Source organism: Podarcis filfolensis (assembly GCF_964270895.1).
Source record: "Podarcis filfolensis genome assembly, chromosome: 2".
NCBI classification, from domain to species: domain Eukaryota; kingdom Metazoa; phylum Chordata; class Lepidosauria; order Squamata; family Lacertidae; genus Podarcis; species Podarcis filfolensis.
Genome location: NC_139605.1, coordinates 6,568,486 through 6,585,628, shown reverse-complemented (window position 1 = coordinate 6,585,628; position 17,143 = coordinate 6,568,486). Strand labels below are relative to the sequence as shown.

General features: G+C 45.7%; 1 protein-coding gene across 2 annotated transcripts; it reads right to left on the bottom strand.

Moving 5' to 3' along the window:
• Window positions 1-2,590: 2,590 nt before the first annotated feature.
• LOC310756999 (zinc finger protein 202-like) lies at window positions 2,591-16,772 on the bottom strand. Of its 2 annotated transcripts, none has more exons than XM_083602070.1 (6): window positions 16,667-16,772; window positions 15,082-15,533; window positions 12,451-12,571; window positions 9,486-9,571; window positions 5,787-5,913; window positions 2,591-4,390 (listed from the first exon to the last, which is right to left on the bottom strand). In XM_083602070.1, the coding sequence occupies exons 2-6, from the start codon at window positions 15,499-15,501 to the stop codon at window positions 3,921-3,923; spliced, it is 1,224 nt and encodes a 407-aa protein (XP_083458196.1). In that variant the 5' UTR covers window positions 15,502-15,533; window positions 16,667-16,772; the 3' UTR covers window positions 2,591-3,920. The 2 variants fall into 2 exon arrangements, with proteins under 2 accessions (XP_083458196.1, XP_083458195.1); XM_083602069.1 differs by lacking the exon at window positions 16,667-16,772 and adding an exon at window positions 15,990-16,355.
• Between the last annotated feature and the right edge of the window lie 371 nt (window positions 16,773-17,143).

The following is a 17,143-nucleotide window of genomic DNA, read 5'->3' as shown; positions in this document are numbered from 1 at the left end:
TTCTCTAGGACTCCATGACACCTCCCCCGTCCTCCATAATCCCTCAGGCAAGGTGTCAAGACCCTAATCCTGTCAAATCACTCTGCCAAGCCTTTCCTCCAGGAAATGCCAGTACATGGACCATTGTCTTCTCATCAGGATGTGCTTATCTGCACATATCTCCAGCTCTGCATATTCCCCCCTCCCTCCTCCATATGTTAATCCTGTGTAACCCAACCTCTTCTTAATATATTCATGATGTAATCTGTGTAACCCAACCTCTTCTTAATGTATTCATGATGTAACTGGGATGTATTTTGCACTGTATTCTGGGACATGGAGGGAAGTTTCAAAAGTTTATGTCACCCCTTTCTCGCTGTTCAATCTCGCCTTGAACCTATTGCGCAATAAACTTGGATCTTCTGCAGTTTGCTCCTGTCTCCGGCTGAGCTCATTTTTCCTCCGCAGGGACCCGCGGACTTAGTCCGACGAGCTGGGTGGCTGAGCAGCCTCGCACCCAGATTTTTACCGTAACACCGCCCATCTGGGGTATAATAATAATATTATACCCTGCCGTTACTGTATTATTATTATTATTATTATTATTATTATTATTATTATTATTTCCCACTCATCTGGGTACGTATAATAATAATAATACTATACTCCAGTTGTTGTTATGATTATTATTTCCTGCTCATCTGGGTACATATAATAATAATAATATACTCCAGTCATCATCATCATTATTATTAGTTCCCCAGCCACTCTGGGCGGCTTACAGGACATATAAAACATAATAAAGCATCAAACATTAAAAACTTCCCAATACAGATGTCTTCTAAGAGTTTATGTAGTCCTAAATTGCATACCCTGCAACATTTCTCCGATGAAAATAAGGACATCCCATTCCATAATAAGTTTACTACTTACGTCCCAGCCACTCTGGGCGGCTTCCAACATATATAAAAACATTATAAAACATTAAACTTTTTTTAAAAACACACACAAAACCCTTCCCTATACAGGATTGACTTCAGACGGCTCGGGGGTCAGATTACTCCATACCCTCCGACGTTTCTCCAATGAAAATACGGACATCCTAAGGAAAAGTGGGACATTCCGGGATCAGATCAGAAACCGGGATGGGCTTCTCTAAATCAGGGACGTCCCTGAGACACTTGAAGGGTCAGAAATTATAATGTGCATTTGTGGGTTTTTTGGGTGGAGTGGAAAGAGGCTCTCCTGGGGGCTCTGGGTAGTATTCAACTTAGTCCTACTCAGAATTTTTGCTCTTATTTTTATTATGTGTTTGTGCTTTTTAAATGGTAAGTTTCTCATGGAATCATAGTTGGAAGGACCCCAAGGGTCATCTAGTCCAACCCCCTGTAATGCAGGAATCTCAACTAGAGCATCCATGACAGATGGCCAGCCAAACTCTGCTTATAAACCTCCAACGTTGTGATCTACGGATGAAGGGGGATATACAAATTTTAACAACAACAACCTTGCAGAGCCAGTGTGGTGTGGTGGTTATCAAGTGCTGGACTAGGACCTGGGAGACCCGAGTTCAGATCCCCCTAACTCAGCCATGAATGAAGCTCCCTGGGTGATCTTGGGCCAGTCCCTGCTGATGTTCAGGGTTGGGAGACAGAAATCCGGTATATATATGCCTGTTGTCTTTGTCCATGGAGTTTTCTTGTCAGGGATACTGGAGTGGCTTGCCAGTTCCTGCTCCAGGTGGATCATGTTTCGTCAAAACTCTCCACTATGACCTGTCCATCTTGGGTGGCCCTGCATGGCATAGCTCATAGCTTCTCTGAGTTATTCAAGCCCCTTCACCACAACAAGGCAGTGATCCATGAAGGAGAATTTACTTTCTTGGGCTCCACGATCACTGCAGAAGGTGACAGCAGTCACGAAATTAAAAGATGCCTGCTTCTTGGGAGAAAAGCAATGACAAACCTAGACAGCATCTTAAAAAGCAGAGACATCACCTTGCCAACAAAGGTCCGTATAGTTAAAGCTATGGCTTTCCCAGTAGTGATGTATGGAAGTGAGAGCTGGACCATAAAGAAGGCTGATCGCAGAAGAATTGATGCTTTTGAATTCTGGTGCTGGAGGAGACTCCCGAGAGTCCCATGGACTGCAAGAAGATCAAACCTCTTCATTCTGAAGGAAATCAGCCCTAAGTGCTCACTGGACAGATCGTGAAGCTGAGGCTCCAATACTTTGGCCACCTCATGAGAAGAGAAGACTCCCTGGAAAAGACCCTGATGTTGGGAAAGATGGAGGGCACAAGGAGAAGGGGACGACAGAGGACGAGATGGTTGGATAGTGTTCTTGAAGCTACCAGCATGAGTTTGACCAAACTGCGGGAGGCAGTGGAAGACAGGAGTGCCTAGCGTGCTCTGGTCCAGGGGGTCACGAAGAGTCGGACACGACTAAACAACAACTATATATATATATATATATATATATATATATGTATGTATATGTATATATGTATATGTATATATATATATATATATATAAAACACAATTCCTATCCCACCTTTCAAGTCTCCATGCAACACCCAGGACACCTCTTTTTTAAAAATTGCAATATGCATTTTCTTCTCTGCAATCCATTTATAAAGATAAATGAAGCATTTATTTGATATGCAACCCGGAAACATTTGAAAGCACCAGCTTACAAATATAAGTAGTGTAAGAGCATCATCTGCTTACGATCGAAGAGGCACAACAGAAAAGGAAACAGGATGGGAAGGAAATAGGAGAAGGGAGTGCAGGAGCTGTTTCTTAGTCACTGAATAATAGTAATGACCAGCTGGAACGCAAACAGCTCAAACGGAGGAACCCAAAATTGCTCTCCACTGGAGAAGCCCTGCAGTCGCCTCCTGCCACTGTAGCCTGATGGATCAGCTGTGGATAGATGGCAGTTTAGAGAATCATAAAAATCATAGGATTGTAGGGTAAGAAGGGACCCTGAGGATCATCTAGTCCTGCAATGCAGGAAAATGCAGTTGCCCCATTCACGGCTCGAACCTGCAACCTTGGCGTTATCAGCACCAACTGAGCTATCCATTCTTCTTACGCCTTTCTTTGCAACCTTTGGAACGTAGAGAAAGTGACATGGGTGACAATCTAAAATGGCTGCTCTCCTGGGCATGGCCAATCACAGAATGGCTGCCATATGCTGTCTCAAAATGCTAGTATCTAGTAAATCGGTAAAGGAAAACCAGTAACTTACCCCAGTGGGTAAAGGTAAAGATAAACGGACCCCTGACCATTAGGTCCAGTCGTGGCCGACTCTGGGGTTGCGACGCTCATCTCGCTTTATTGGCCGAGGGAGCCGGCGTACAGCTTACGGGTAATGTGCCCAGCATGACTAAGCTGCTTCTGGCGAACCAGAGCAGTGCACGGAAACGCCATTTACCTTCCCGCCGGAGCGGGAGCTCACCCCGTCGCAGGGATTTGAGCCGCGACCTTCTGATCAGCAAGTGCTAGGCTCTGTGGTTTAACCCACAGCGCCACCCGCGTCCCACCGCAGTGGGTAGAGAACCCTTTTCTGCCTGGGGGACCAGATATCTCCCCACCTCACCCCACCGACCTGAGCCAGCTTCTGACTTGTGGGTGAGCCCACCCACCTGTCAATCATTTGCTGTCATTATTCTCCTGTCAAAAGCTGGTCTATGTGGGTGGGGAGCAGGACTGATCAATCCTGCTTAGCGCTGGGCTCTGGAGCATGAAAACGTTCCCTGTAGAGATCACTCACACACCTAAATCAGGCGGAAGGAAGCTCCCTTCTTCCCACGAGCTGATTTAAGAGATCTATCCTGGGCCCAGTTGCGTAGCAGACTCCTCTGAAGTGAACTTTCTCATGGCCTGACATGACAGCCAGCCAGTTTCAACACCTTCTCTATCCTCGATACAGACATTCAAGGGGCATTGTTGGAGTTGAAGGACACATTCCAGGCAGGCAGAAAAAGCAGGGTCATTGGGGGGGCTGGGGAGGGGGGGCCTGGTGTGGGGCAGGTGCCAAGCGCAGGGTAGAGTGGCCTGATGTTGCCCACCCCCGATTTATACAATTTCTCCCGAAAGTGAACTTTCTGATGGCAAGAAAAAGTCGAATGGTGAACGAAGCTCTTTCCGCACTTCGGGCATTGATAAGGTTTCTTCCCCGAATGAGTTCTCTGGTGAAAAGTGAGCTGCGACTTCTGGCCAAAGCTCTTTCCGCACTCCGAGCACTGATACGGCTTCTCCCCTGTGTGGATTCTCTGATGTTCAGTGAGACTTCCCTTTTGGATGAACTTCCTGCCGCACACGAAGCACTGATACGGCTTCTCCAACGTGTGGATGGTTTGGTGGGTCGTGTGGTCCAAACGACGGCGGAAGTGCTTTCCGTGCGCTGTGGAGTGAAGAGAGGAAAAAGGTAAGAGGGCCCAAAGCATATGTTGTACGCAAAACATATGTTGGAAGTGTATAGAGAAGGAAGGCATATTCTACCACATGTGGTGGGTGTGCTTTCATTTCTGTATATACTGTGTGTTTAGTCTTTGTAATGAGCGCAAAATATGGTCTGAAGCTCAACATCAAAAAAACGAAGATCATGGCCACCGGTCCCATCATCTCCTGGCAAATAGAAGGGGAAGAAATGGAGGCAGTGAGAGATTTTACTTTCTTGGGCTCCATGATCACTGCAGATGGTGTCAGCAGTCATGACATTAAAAGACGCCTGCTTCTTGGGAGAAAAGCAATGACAAACCTAGACAGCATCTTAAAAAGCAGAGACATCACCTTGCCAACAAAGGTCCGTATAGTTTAAGCTATGGTTTTCCCAGTACTGATGTATGGAAGTGAGAGCTGGACCATCAAGAAGGCTGATCGCCGAAGAATTGATGCTTTTGAATTATGGTGCTGGAGGAGACTCTTGAGAGCCCCATGGACTGCAAGAAGATAAAACCTCTCCATTCTGAAGGAAATCAGCCCTGAGTGCTCACTGGAAGGACAGATCCTGAAGCTGAGGCTCCAATACTTTGGCCACCTCATGAGAAGAGAAGACTCCCTGGAAAAGACCCTGATGCTGGGAAAGATGGAGGGCACAAGGAGAAGGGGACGACAGAGGACGAGATGGCTGGACAATGTTTTCGAAGCTACCAGCATGAGTTTGACCAAACTGCGGGAGGCAGTGGAAGACAGGAGTGCCTGGCATGCTCTGATCCATGGAGTCACAAAGAGTCAGACACGACTAAACAACAACAACAAACGAGTTCTTATTCTCTTATGCTATATGTTAAGTCTGCAAGCTGCGCATATTCTGTCAGCTTAAGTTGCCATTCTTCTTTGGTTGGGACTTGGCTTGTTTTCCATTTTTGGGCTAACATAATATGGGCCGCCATAGTGGCATACATAAATAACCTTTTTGGACACCTGGGAATTTCAGTCTGAATTATCCCCAACAAAAAGGACTCTGGGTTTTTTTGGGAAAGTACTTTTAAACATTTGTTTCAATTCATTATGGACCATTTCCCAATATTCTTTTACCCTTTCACAAGTCCACCACATATGAATGTTCTCTCCGCCTCTTTGCATCTCCAGCACTTATCTGATTCAGCCTTATAGATCTTAGTAAGCCTACTCGGAGTTAAATACCATCTGTAAATCATTTTCAAGTAGATCTCCTTGAAAGAATAACACGCTGTAAACTTCAAATCGCTTTTCCAAAGTTTTCTCCAGAGTTTAAAATCTATATTGTGAGGACGGCAGCTCTTCACCTCGGAGCAAGGGAAACAAGGGAGCCTTACCTAGAGAGGTGACCATCAGGCAATTGTCCTCCATGACTTCACTATGCAGAGCTCTCTGGTCAGGATCCAGCAGAGACCACTCCTCTTCTGCAAAGAACACAGCCACATCCTCAAAGGACACCGGGCACTGATAACAAATTAAAGAAGATGTTTATTATTAACATATCATTCGTTTATAGCCTATTACTGACATTTTTGTTAGATTTTCAAATTAACATTTTTTATTAGCTTTTCAAATTTTACAAATTCTTTTAGACAACCATCAAAACATATATCTCATTATCTGTTGACTTCCCATCCATCTTCTCATGGTGTTCTTTTCTTGCCTTATAAAGCTGCTTTATTACTTATATTTCACCCATTCCAGTGGTACCTTGGTAGTCGAATGGCTTGGCTCCCAAACAAATTTGCTCCCGAACGCCGCAAACCCGGACAGGAATGTTTTGGTTTGCGAATGTTTTTCAGAAGCTGAACATCCTACATAGCTTCCAGTTGAGTGCAGGAAGCTCCTGCAGCCAATCGGAAGCCGTGCCTTGGTTTTCGAACAGTTTCGGGAGTCGAACAGACTCCCTGAAGGGATTAAATTCGAGAACCAAGATACCACTGTATATATGTTAACTATAGATGATTAAACTACCACTTCTCATTCATTGCAATACTTCAAATCTTCAATACATTTTAACATCACTATGATATTTTTTTTCAAATTTTCTACAAAATATTTCAATTCTTCAATAAATTTTTCTTCATTCTGTACTTTAATTCTCAGTTAGTCTAGCCATTTTAGCATATCCAATCACCTTCATAAGTCATTCTTCTTTCATTGGGATTTCTCTCTCGCCCTGACCTAGCCACTGTGATCCACGCGACGGTCACCTCCAGACTGGATTATTGTAACTCGCTCTACATGGGGCTGCCCTTGAGACTGACCCAGAAACTCCAGCGGGTGCAGAATGCCGCGGTGAGACTCCTTATGGGGTCCTCGCTGCGAGATCACATTCACCCAGTGCTATACCAGCTGCACTGGCTCCCGGTGGAGTACAGGATCAGGTTTAAGGTGCTGGTTTTAACCTTTAAAGCCCTATACGGCCTAGGACCCTCGTACCTACGGGACCGCCTCTCCTGGTATGTCCCACGGAGGAACTTACGTTCTTCAAATAAAAACATCCTGAAGGTCCCAGGCCACAGAGAGGTTAGGCTGGCCTCAACTAGAGCCAGGGCTTTTTCGGCTGTGGCTCCAATCTGGTGGAACGCTCTGTCACAAGAGACTAGGGCCCTGCGGGACTTGACATCTTGCCAGGCCTTTGGTTGGGGTTCAGTCTGACTCCCTCTCCCCTTTCATAAGAACTTGCATGAAAGTAGCCTACCAATTTTTCTCACAGGCCCATATAATTTCAGCACAAACAGTTGGGCCTGGTGAGCATTTAAGGTCCCCAACCCTAATCTGCGGGTTGCCATCTGATTGGATTTTATTCTGATCCTGATCTGATTTGAGGATGTATTTTAATTGATTGTCTGATTTTATGTTAATGTGTTATACATTTGATGTCAGCTGCTCTGAGCCCGGCTTCAGCTGGGGAGGGCGGGATATAAATAATAATAATAATATTTATAATTATAATATAAATAATTATTATTATTATTATTATTATTATTTCCTCTCCATTTTTACACTCAGACTATTCTTGCCACCGCCATAGCATGCATAAACAAATTAGACAATTCCTCTGGAAGCTCTGGTGTAATTATACTTAACAGAAAGGCCTCAGGTTTCTTGGGAATCATCACTTTAAACATTTTTAACTCATTATAAATCATTTCCCAATAACCTTTTTGCCTTTCTGCAGGTCCACCACATATGAATAAAAGTTCCATCCATCATTTTACACTTCCAAAAGGCACCCGATTTACCCTTATACATTTTTGCAATCTTAAACGCTGTTAAGTACCATCTATACATCGTCTTCATGTAATTCTCTTTTAATGTACAACAACCTGTAAATTTTAAATTAACTTTCCATACCTTCTCCTAAATAAGATGTCTAAATTGGTTATTCCCCCCCCCCAAAAAAAACTTGAAGGCTTTCTGCACGGGATAATTGGGACAGATGTTCTGAAGAAGCTGACTTTTATCTTTTTATGTATCTAACAACTCTCTACATGTGGAAATGGAAAGAGGGTTAACAACAATCCCAGCTAAAGAAGAATGGCTTCTAAAATTAATGGGCTATGATGAAATGGCGGAATTGACTGTAAAATTAAGAGATCCAAAGGACAAACTTTTAATGGAAAATTATTGGACTCTCTGATGAAGTATCAGAGTGATATGAAATTGTGAGCAGGATTTGAGATATGAGAAGCAGAGAAAGAAAATGGTAAGATGTTGTGAGGGGGTTTGGTAATAATTATAATGCAGCAACCAAGGAGAAGCAAAAAAATGTCAGGGAGGGAAGGATGGGAAGTCAAAAAGAAAACTATAAGATAATGGTTTATTGTCTGTGGAGTAAATCTGCAAAAAAAAAATTCAAAACATAATAAAAATCAATTTAAAGGAAAAATGGGACACTGGACTTGGAAGGAAGGAGGGAAGGAAAGAAGGAAGCTTTCTTACTAGGAATTTTAGGTCCAGAAATACCTAAGGATCAGAAGAGACTATTTATGTATGCTACAACAGCTGCGCGGATGCTATTTGCCCAAAGATGGAAGGAGGACAATTTACCTACAAAAGAAGAATGTCTGATAGAGATGATGGACTATGCCGAATTGGCAAAAATGACCGGGAAAATCAGAGATCAGGAAGACAATAAATATAATAAAGAATGGGGAAATATTTTAAGTTACTTGAAAGAACACTACAAACAATTGAAAACATTGGAGTGCAATGAAGTGAGAATTATGATAAAAATTGAGATTTAAGAAAATATGGAGAATATGATAAGACGTAGTTTGAAAAGAATATCTGGGGGAACCATGGAGGGAAGTTTGGGGATTCTGAGAATCTATTTTGTAAAATGATTATGATTTGTGTATGACGACAAATGTTTGTTGTTGTTGTTTAGTCGTTTAGTCGTGTCCGACTCTTCGTGACCCCCTGGACCAGAGCATGCCAGGCACTCCTGTCTTCCACTGCCTCCCGCAGTTTGGTCAAACGCATGCTGGTAGCTTTGAGAACACTGTCCCACCATCTCGCCCTCTGTCGTCCCCTTCTCCTTGTGCCCTGAAGCTTTCCCAACATCAATGTCTTTTCCAGGGAGTCTTCTCTTCTCATGAGGTGGCCAAAGTCTTGGAGCCTCAGCTTCAGGATCTGTCCTTCCAGTGAGCACTCAGGGCTGATTTCCTTCAGAATGGAGAGGTTTGATCTTCTTCCAGTCCACGGGACTCTCAAGAGTCTCCTCCAGCACCATAATTCAAAAGTTATAATGTTATAATGAATAAAAATGAATAATTTTTATTTTATTTTTTTAAAAGGAAGGAAGGAAGTATGGAAGTTTAACATGAAGGTCATCGACAAGCAAAATTCAGAAGACTCGGAAAGGAAAGGTGCTTTAAATATGCCTGGCATACACGGCCTTCCTTGGATGTAGCTCAGACAGAAGCAAAGAGAAGGAGAGGGATTTGTTGAAGCTGAAGGAGGCGCACAGGAGATAAGAGGCCCCATCGCTGCCACCTGCCCATCTCCCCAGGGGTCCTTCCCCATACCTGGTCTAGTGTTACAGCAGCTGCTTCCCCTCCGTCCGAAAGAAGAGGCGGCCGAACGGGTCTTGCCAAGCTCATTCCATCACCTGCTAAAGAGACAAAGGTGGCGGGAAAGCCAAGAGCCCAGGTCTCCTCCATTGCATGCAGTTTGAATGTTGAATCCTTTTTTTCTGGACAGCTTTAAAGGAGGATTAGACACATTCTGCGGAGGAATTCTGCTCACAATAGCTATGCTCTGTAGTTGAAGGAAGTGTATTTCTGAATACCGACTGCTGGAAAACCACAAGAGGAGAGAGCTTCCTTGTGTTCAGGTCCTGCTCCCAGTCTTCTCATATTAATATTAATATTAATATTAATAATAAACTGCCCCATACCCACAGATCTTAGGGCAGTTCACAGGATAAAAACAGAACATGAAACCACAAAATACATAATCAAAATAAAAACAACAACGCAATAACTCCCCCCTTTCAGTTTGTGTTTCTTAGTACAGTGGAACCTCGTGTTGCGGACGTAATCCATGATGGAGGCACATTCACAACCCACAGCGTTCGCATCCTGAAGCGCCGCGTCTGCGCCGGCGCGATTTGGCGCTTCTGCGCATGTGCGAGCGGCGAAACCCGGAAGTAACCTGTTCTGGTACTTCCGGGTTTCCAATGGTCTGCAACCCAAAAACACGTAACCTGAAGCGTCCGTAACATGAGGTATGACTGTACAGAAAGTATTGATCTGATGTGTAGAGATCTTTCCTATTCTAATTAGTTCAAGAAGGTTCTGGAAGCTTCTCTGTGTGAAAGAAACAATCAGAAGGTTCATGATGTTTGGGTTATTCCTTCAGAGAAGCTGAGTACAGCTGGCTTAACTTGGTCCTGTTATCTCTTCTGCCAAGGTCATGCTGACTAATAAGGGCAGAAAGAGCCTGTGTTTCACTTTCTATCTCTCTTCCTTCTGGTGTGGTGTTCTGTGTATAGTGTTACTATAAGTTATTGTAAGTTATTGTTAACTCTGCTGCAACTAGATTTCTTATGGACAGGGCCAATCCTGAATGTATTGGATTTGTGACCATTACACTCATTTGCCTTCAGTACCAGTAAAGCTCTGCTGGATGAAATATTCATTGCCTCTGGTCTGTTTTGGGGGAATCCTGCAACGTGTTTAAGTTTTCACTCCGCTAACTAAATGCTGGAATCTGCTCTGGATCAATACAGTGGTACCTCTAGTTACGAACTTAATGCGTTCCGGAGGTCCGTTCTTAACCTGAAACTGTTCTTAACTAGAGGTGTGCTTTTGCTAATCCCTCCTGCTGCCACTGCGCCGCCGGCACACGATTTCCGTTCTCATCCTGGGGCAAAGTTCTCAACTCCAGGTAACTCTTCCAGGTTAGCGGAGTTTGTAACCTGAGGCGTTTGTAACTCGAGGTACCACTGTATTGAGTAGAATTCCATGACACACACACCCCCAAAACCCCCACATTTCAAAAAGGCATAGGATGTAGGATTTGGCTGGTCAGTGTGAGAACAGGATGGTGGACTAGATGGGCCCCAGGATGACCTAGACAACCTCTTCTTAATCTATTTTTATATCCCAGTTTGATGAAAACACAGCTCTCCACCTGGGCTCTGGGCAACAAATCCAAGTGTCGCCTTTAACGTGTTCAAACGTAGGAAATAAATATGGATGAACTGTGTATAAGGGCTGTGGGGCAAGCATGTTCGCCCACGTGCAAAGGCATCCCAAAGATTTATTACATAAACAGTGGAGGGTGTCATGGATTGGTTGGACATGGGGGGATGGTGGAAGGAACCAGCTGGGGAACCCCTAAGGAAAGAAGACTCAGAGCCTGGAGAATGGTGGTGGGATGACGATGAGAGGTCAGAGGGAGAAGACGGGAAAGAGGAGGTATCGGAAGCTGAAGAGGTGACAGGGTTTAGTGAGCAGGAGGAGGCTGTGGCAGAGAGCAGTCCAGAATCGGAGGCAGAAGGTGAAGCAGGAGAGGAGGCCAAGAAGCAGAGACGGGTCAGGCTGATGAAGAGGCACGGGTGTCTCCCCCGTTGTGCTGTGGCAAACTCCCTTCACCCTCCGTCTCCCAGAACCAGAAGAGGGCCAAAACAGGAGAACAGGCCGCACAAAGGTGCAGTCTCTGATCGCTGGGAAAAGTCCTGGAGAGGAGCGGACTTAAGACAGTTGTGGGGGAGGCTTTCCGTTTCAGCAACTGATTTCCTGCCTGTTAAGTTGTGGGTGAACATATCAGACGACACAGCGATTCTTCAAACAGCTCTTGTTTATTCACAGGCCAGAACAGAACTGAACTGAAGGGTTCAGCCAGCCTGCTTAGAGCTCCACTACAACGCAACTGTAACAACTTTCTGTAACTATCCAATCACTGAATGTCACTTTCAATCCCTTATTTGCATATGTGGACCTGAGTGAAAACTATCTACAGTATCCCCCTGCTGGCCCAGGGTGAAAACTTCAGTACATAACACTGCCGGAAGACCCAACAGGGAATGAGCTGCTGTGCTCATTAAGCTTGACATTAAGTCAAGTATGTGGAGACTGTGTTTTTCCAGTTAACTCCCTAGACAGGGAAGTTTTTAAGGATCGATGTTTTTATCATGTTTTTAGATATGTTGTAAGCCGCCCAGAGTGGCTCATTTGGCAGGGTAAAAAGCCAAGAATAAAATACAAATTATTGATGGAAATTAGAGATAGTGGTGGGTTTGCATTACCAGATCTTAAATTATATTACGAAGCAGCACACCTGGTGTGGCTCAAAGATTGGATGACTTTAAAAAATGTAAACATACTCGATATTGAAGGCTGGGATAACAGATTTATACCCAGATGGGCGGGGTATAAATAATAGAATTATTGTTGTTATTTTTATTTGAACTGTGGGTGATTTACTGGCCGGCACAATCTGAAAGAGGGAGACCCAAGTTCAAGATCATGCAACATTAATATTTACCCAACAAAGTGGCACCTCCATCACTCTCTGACATGTTTCGCATGGGATACTCTCCAGTGGTTGATGGCGTCCTCTCTGCCTCCAGGGAATCAGCAGCCAATTCTGCAAGGAGACCCTTGGTCTGAAACAGCAAGATGAAGTTGTAAAACAACGTGAACACAGATCTTCGGAAGCTTTTTGGTAAAAGCTGGAGAACAATGAACCACGTTATGGAGTGATGGAGAACTTCTGAAACAACAATGGGATATTAGCTCTGCCCAAGGCATGATGGAAGCATCGGCTGGGAAAAGATAGACATAACATTTTACAAGGACTGGAAGGAACATCACTAGTGCTGGATTTACGTATAAGCCAAACAAGCTATAGCTTAAGGCCCCACTCTCTTGGGGGCCGCTAAAAAAAAATTAAAGGAAAAAAACTTGGATGTACATTTCCAAAATATAAGATAAAAAAACAAATAAAATAAAACCTACATACAGCAACAATGTTTTGTGTTGTGTAGGCTCCTATGATATAAGTAATGGGCCCCGCCTGCTAGCCTGCTCCCTAAAATATCACTGGTTTTAGATACCTATTAGGTCCATAAATTACCATATAGCATATATTCAACACAAAAAACAGCGACAATTTGTTGTTGACAAAGGACAGCTGGACATAGAAAGGGCCCCATTACCTTCAGTAGCTTAGGGCCTCATCAAACCTAAATCCGGCCCTGAACGCCACGGACAGGATAATTGCCACACGCAGGAGGAATAAGGATATAGCTTGAATGCTTCACCTACAAGTTTATAAATCATTTAATGTGTCAAGACAATTGGATGTTGTTAATATTGCAGTTGTTATACAAGGGATGTTTATTTTGAATGGAATGTAATTGAGAGGAATAAGATCTTGGAACGCAGAAAGAAAGCAAATCATCAAACCATCAATTCTAGCACGCAGGAGGCCACCTAAATTATATAATTCGGCATCTGAATGATTAGGATTAGTAATTGTATTATAATTTGGCATTGTTATAATGAGGCTACTGTTGGATTATTGTAACTAAAAAGTAATAAAAATTGTTGGGTCAGAAGAAACCGCAAGGAGGAGATCTAAGACAAGGAACGGGGTGGGAGATCAGAGTAGGAATGACACCAGCCCTCCTTGCATGGGAAAACGATCAAGGGGTTGCAGAGACTTCTTTATGAGGAAAGACTGAAGCGCTTCGGACTTCTTGGTTTATGGGAAAAGCAAGAGAGAGCTGATGTCACGAAAGTTTACGAAATTATGCAAGGAAAAAGCAGGCGATTCTAGAATTTGTGGGCGTCCAGTGAAGGTGGGAAGATGGAGGGCATGTAAGATAAGGTGGCACTTTACTTCATTCATGGTTAAACTATGGAACTCACTCCCACAAGACGCAGCAATAGCCACCGATTTGGCGGTTTCTGAAAAAGACTGGACAGATCCACGGACACTGTTATCAACACCTCCTAGACGCAATGGCTACGTTCTACCACTCAATACTGTTCGAACTGGAGGTAAGCGAATGCTGTTGCTCTCAGGTCCATCTTGCCGGCTTACTTATTTTATTTTGTTTATTTATTGAATTCATATACCGCTCTATACCCGGGGGGCTCAGGGCAGCTCACAGAATAAAATCAAGATAAAGGTAAAGATAAAGGGGCCCCTGACCATTAGGTCCAGTCGTGACCGACTCTGGGGTTGCGGCGCTCATCTCGCTTTACTGGCCGAGGGAGCCGGCGTACAGCTTCTGGGTCATGTGGCCAGCATGACTAAGCCGCTTCTGGCCAACCAGAGCAGCGCAGGGAAACGCCGTTTACCTTCCCGCCAGAGCGGTACCTATTTATCTACTTGCACTTTGACATGCTTTCGAACTGCTAGGTGGGCAGGAGCAGGGACCGAGCGACGGGAGCTCACCCCGTCGCAGGGATTCGAACCGCTGACCTTCTGATTGGCAAGTCCTAGGCTCTGTGGTTTAACCTACAGCGCCACCCACGTCCCTAAAATCAAGATACAAAACCACGAAATACATAATAAAAATAAAAACAGCAACCCAATAGCCTCCCCCCGTGCCCCCCAAAAGACATTTTAAAAGGGCACAGGATGTAAATCAGATCAACCAAAGGCCTGGTTTAAAAGGAACGCTTTTGCCTGGTGCCTAAAGGTGCGTAATGAAGGCGCCAAGTGAACTTCCCTGGGGAGAGCATCCCACAGACGGGGAGCCACTGCAGAGAAGGCCCTGTTCTCGCCTTGCCACCCTCCGGTCCTCTTGAGGAGGTGGCACAGGAAGGAAGGCCTCAGAAGATGATCTTAGGGTCTGGGTAGGTTCATATGGAAAGAGATGGTCCTTCCGGCTTCCTACAGGCATCAGAATGGTAGAGCTAGAAGGGACCACAAGGGTCATCTAGTCCAGCCCTCTGCAATGCAGGAATCTTAACTAAAGAATCCAAGACAGATGGCCATGTAGTTAGTCACTGTGAGAAGAGGATGCTGGACCAGCTGAACCATTGGCCTGATCCAACAGGCTCTTGCTGTCTGAAAAAGTTGGCCAATTATAGCGAGTTTTGAGTTGAGCTCCCTCATGTTTTTTAGGCCCTTTGGAACAACCCTCATTCAACTGTCTCTCACCTGCTGCTCTTCCTGCTTCTTCTCCTCTGCCCGGCTCAGGAGGAAACCTTCAGCCAGGGCCACCGCCTGGGAACTGGTCTCTGCTCCACATTCCCTGACCCAGTTCTCCATCTCCGGGGGGAGGACAGCCAGGAACTGCTCGAGGATCACCAGGTCCAGGATCTGAGCCTTGGTGTTTTGCTCTGGCTTGAGCCACTCATGGCAGAGACGGCGCAGTTGGCTGCAAAGCTCTCGAGGTCCCTTGGTCTCCTGGTAGCAGACGTCCTTGAAGTTTCTGAACTGCCGGTGCTGTACTTTGGAATGGAAAACCCCTTCGCCCGGGATCTTCTTCTGAACAGTTCTTTTCCAGAAGTTCTCAGTGCTTCCAATCTTGATGGTGTCAGGGCCTCTTCCTGCCACAGCAGAATCCTGCTTTTCCATCTTTGGTCTGTGCCCCAAGAAAGCCTCCAGCTCTGGGAAACAAAAGATGAGTCTCCATGACACACTGGACAATAAATAAAGGACATATTATGGAACTGAACCTCTGGGAGAAACTGTGGAAGAGTGATCTGAAGTTCATAGCATGCTACGCTTTGAAGAGAACTACATGAAAATGGGTGGCGCTGTGGGTTAAACCACAGAGCCTAGGGCTTGCCGATCTGAAGGTTCAGTTGTTTGAATCCCCGCAACGGGGTGAGCTCCTGTTGCTGGGTCCCAGCTCCTGCCAACCTAGCAGTTCGAAAGCACATCAACGTGCAAGTAGATAAACAGGTACCGCTCCGGCGGTTCTGGTTCGCCAGAAGCGGCTTAGTCATGCTGGCCACATGACCCGGAAGCCGTACGCCGGCTCCCTCGGCCAGTAAACCAAGATGAGTGCCGCAACCCCAGAGTCGGTCACGACTTGACCTAATGGTCAGGGGTCCCTTTACCTTTAGATAACATGGGGATTAGCAGCTAATAAAAGTTTGGGGGCTCTTTTGTTCCGGGTTTCCATCTTGTTCCACCTGGTGGCAGGTGGGAGTCCTGTCGCGACAGTCTTCAATAAAGACCAAGCCTACTGGCTGCTGTTTTGCTCTGGTATTCCCGGCTGATATCCTTGTTTTTTGTCCAAGGGAGTCCTCAGATTTCTCCATTAACAGGGCAGGGACCCTCCTGAAACGAAGGGGACCTGCCTGCTTGAGCCTCCTGCAATTCCTGAGCGATGTGCGCGTGGGACTTCTGCAGAGCATCAGAGCAAAGCGCATAGCAGCGCACCCTTAACCTCTGGAACTCCCCTCCACAAGAGACCCCAGAGCCTAGGGCTTGCCAATCTGAAGGTTCAGTTGTTTGAATCCCCGCGACGGGGTGAGCTCCCGTTGCTCGGTCCCTGCTCCTGCCAACGTAGCAGTTCGAAAGCACGTCAAAGTGCAAGTAGATAAATAGGGCCCCAACACAGAGGGCTTTGAAAAGAGGATCAGACCGTGGAGGAGGTGGGGATGTTAACAACTCCCCTCTGCCAAGCCCCCAAGCCCCCTCCTCTCTTTGCAGCCTTGCAGTCTCCCCATCCCCTCCAGCCCTGGGACTGCCCTTCACCCAAATGCACAAAAAGTGGGGCAGGCAAGCTCACCAGATCCCAGAGCGTGGATCCCAGCGGGGGACGAAGCAGGAAAGCCACCGGATGGGGAGGGGCATTATAATGAGAGTTCCCTCCCCCCCCAAGTTTCCTCCCTCTCCAGGAAGCGAGCTCGGCTCATGTTCACCCAAAGGCCAAACTGCCGGATTCCTCTCCGGTCTCTGCTTTTTCTGCATTTCACAGAGATACCTGCTTTGGCCACTCCTGGGGGGCTCAGACATAGGCCCCTTTCCCCTGAGCAAGATGGGAGGAAACTGACTGCAAAGGTGTCTTTGAGGCGGCGGGGAGGTTTGCAGGAAATCCCGTTCTCATCCTACCTACGCAAGATCGCATCTCAGCAGAGAGAAGAAAATCATGGAATCAAAAGAATTGGAGGGCACCCAGGTGGTCATCTAGTCCGACCCGCAGCAATGCAGGAATCCAAGCGAAAGAACCCCTGACAGATCCTGCAGGGAAATGCGGTTTTGCATC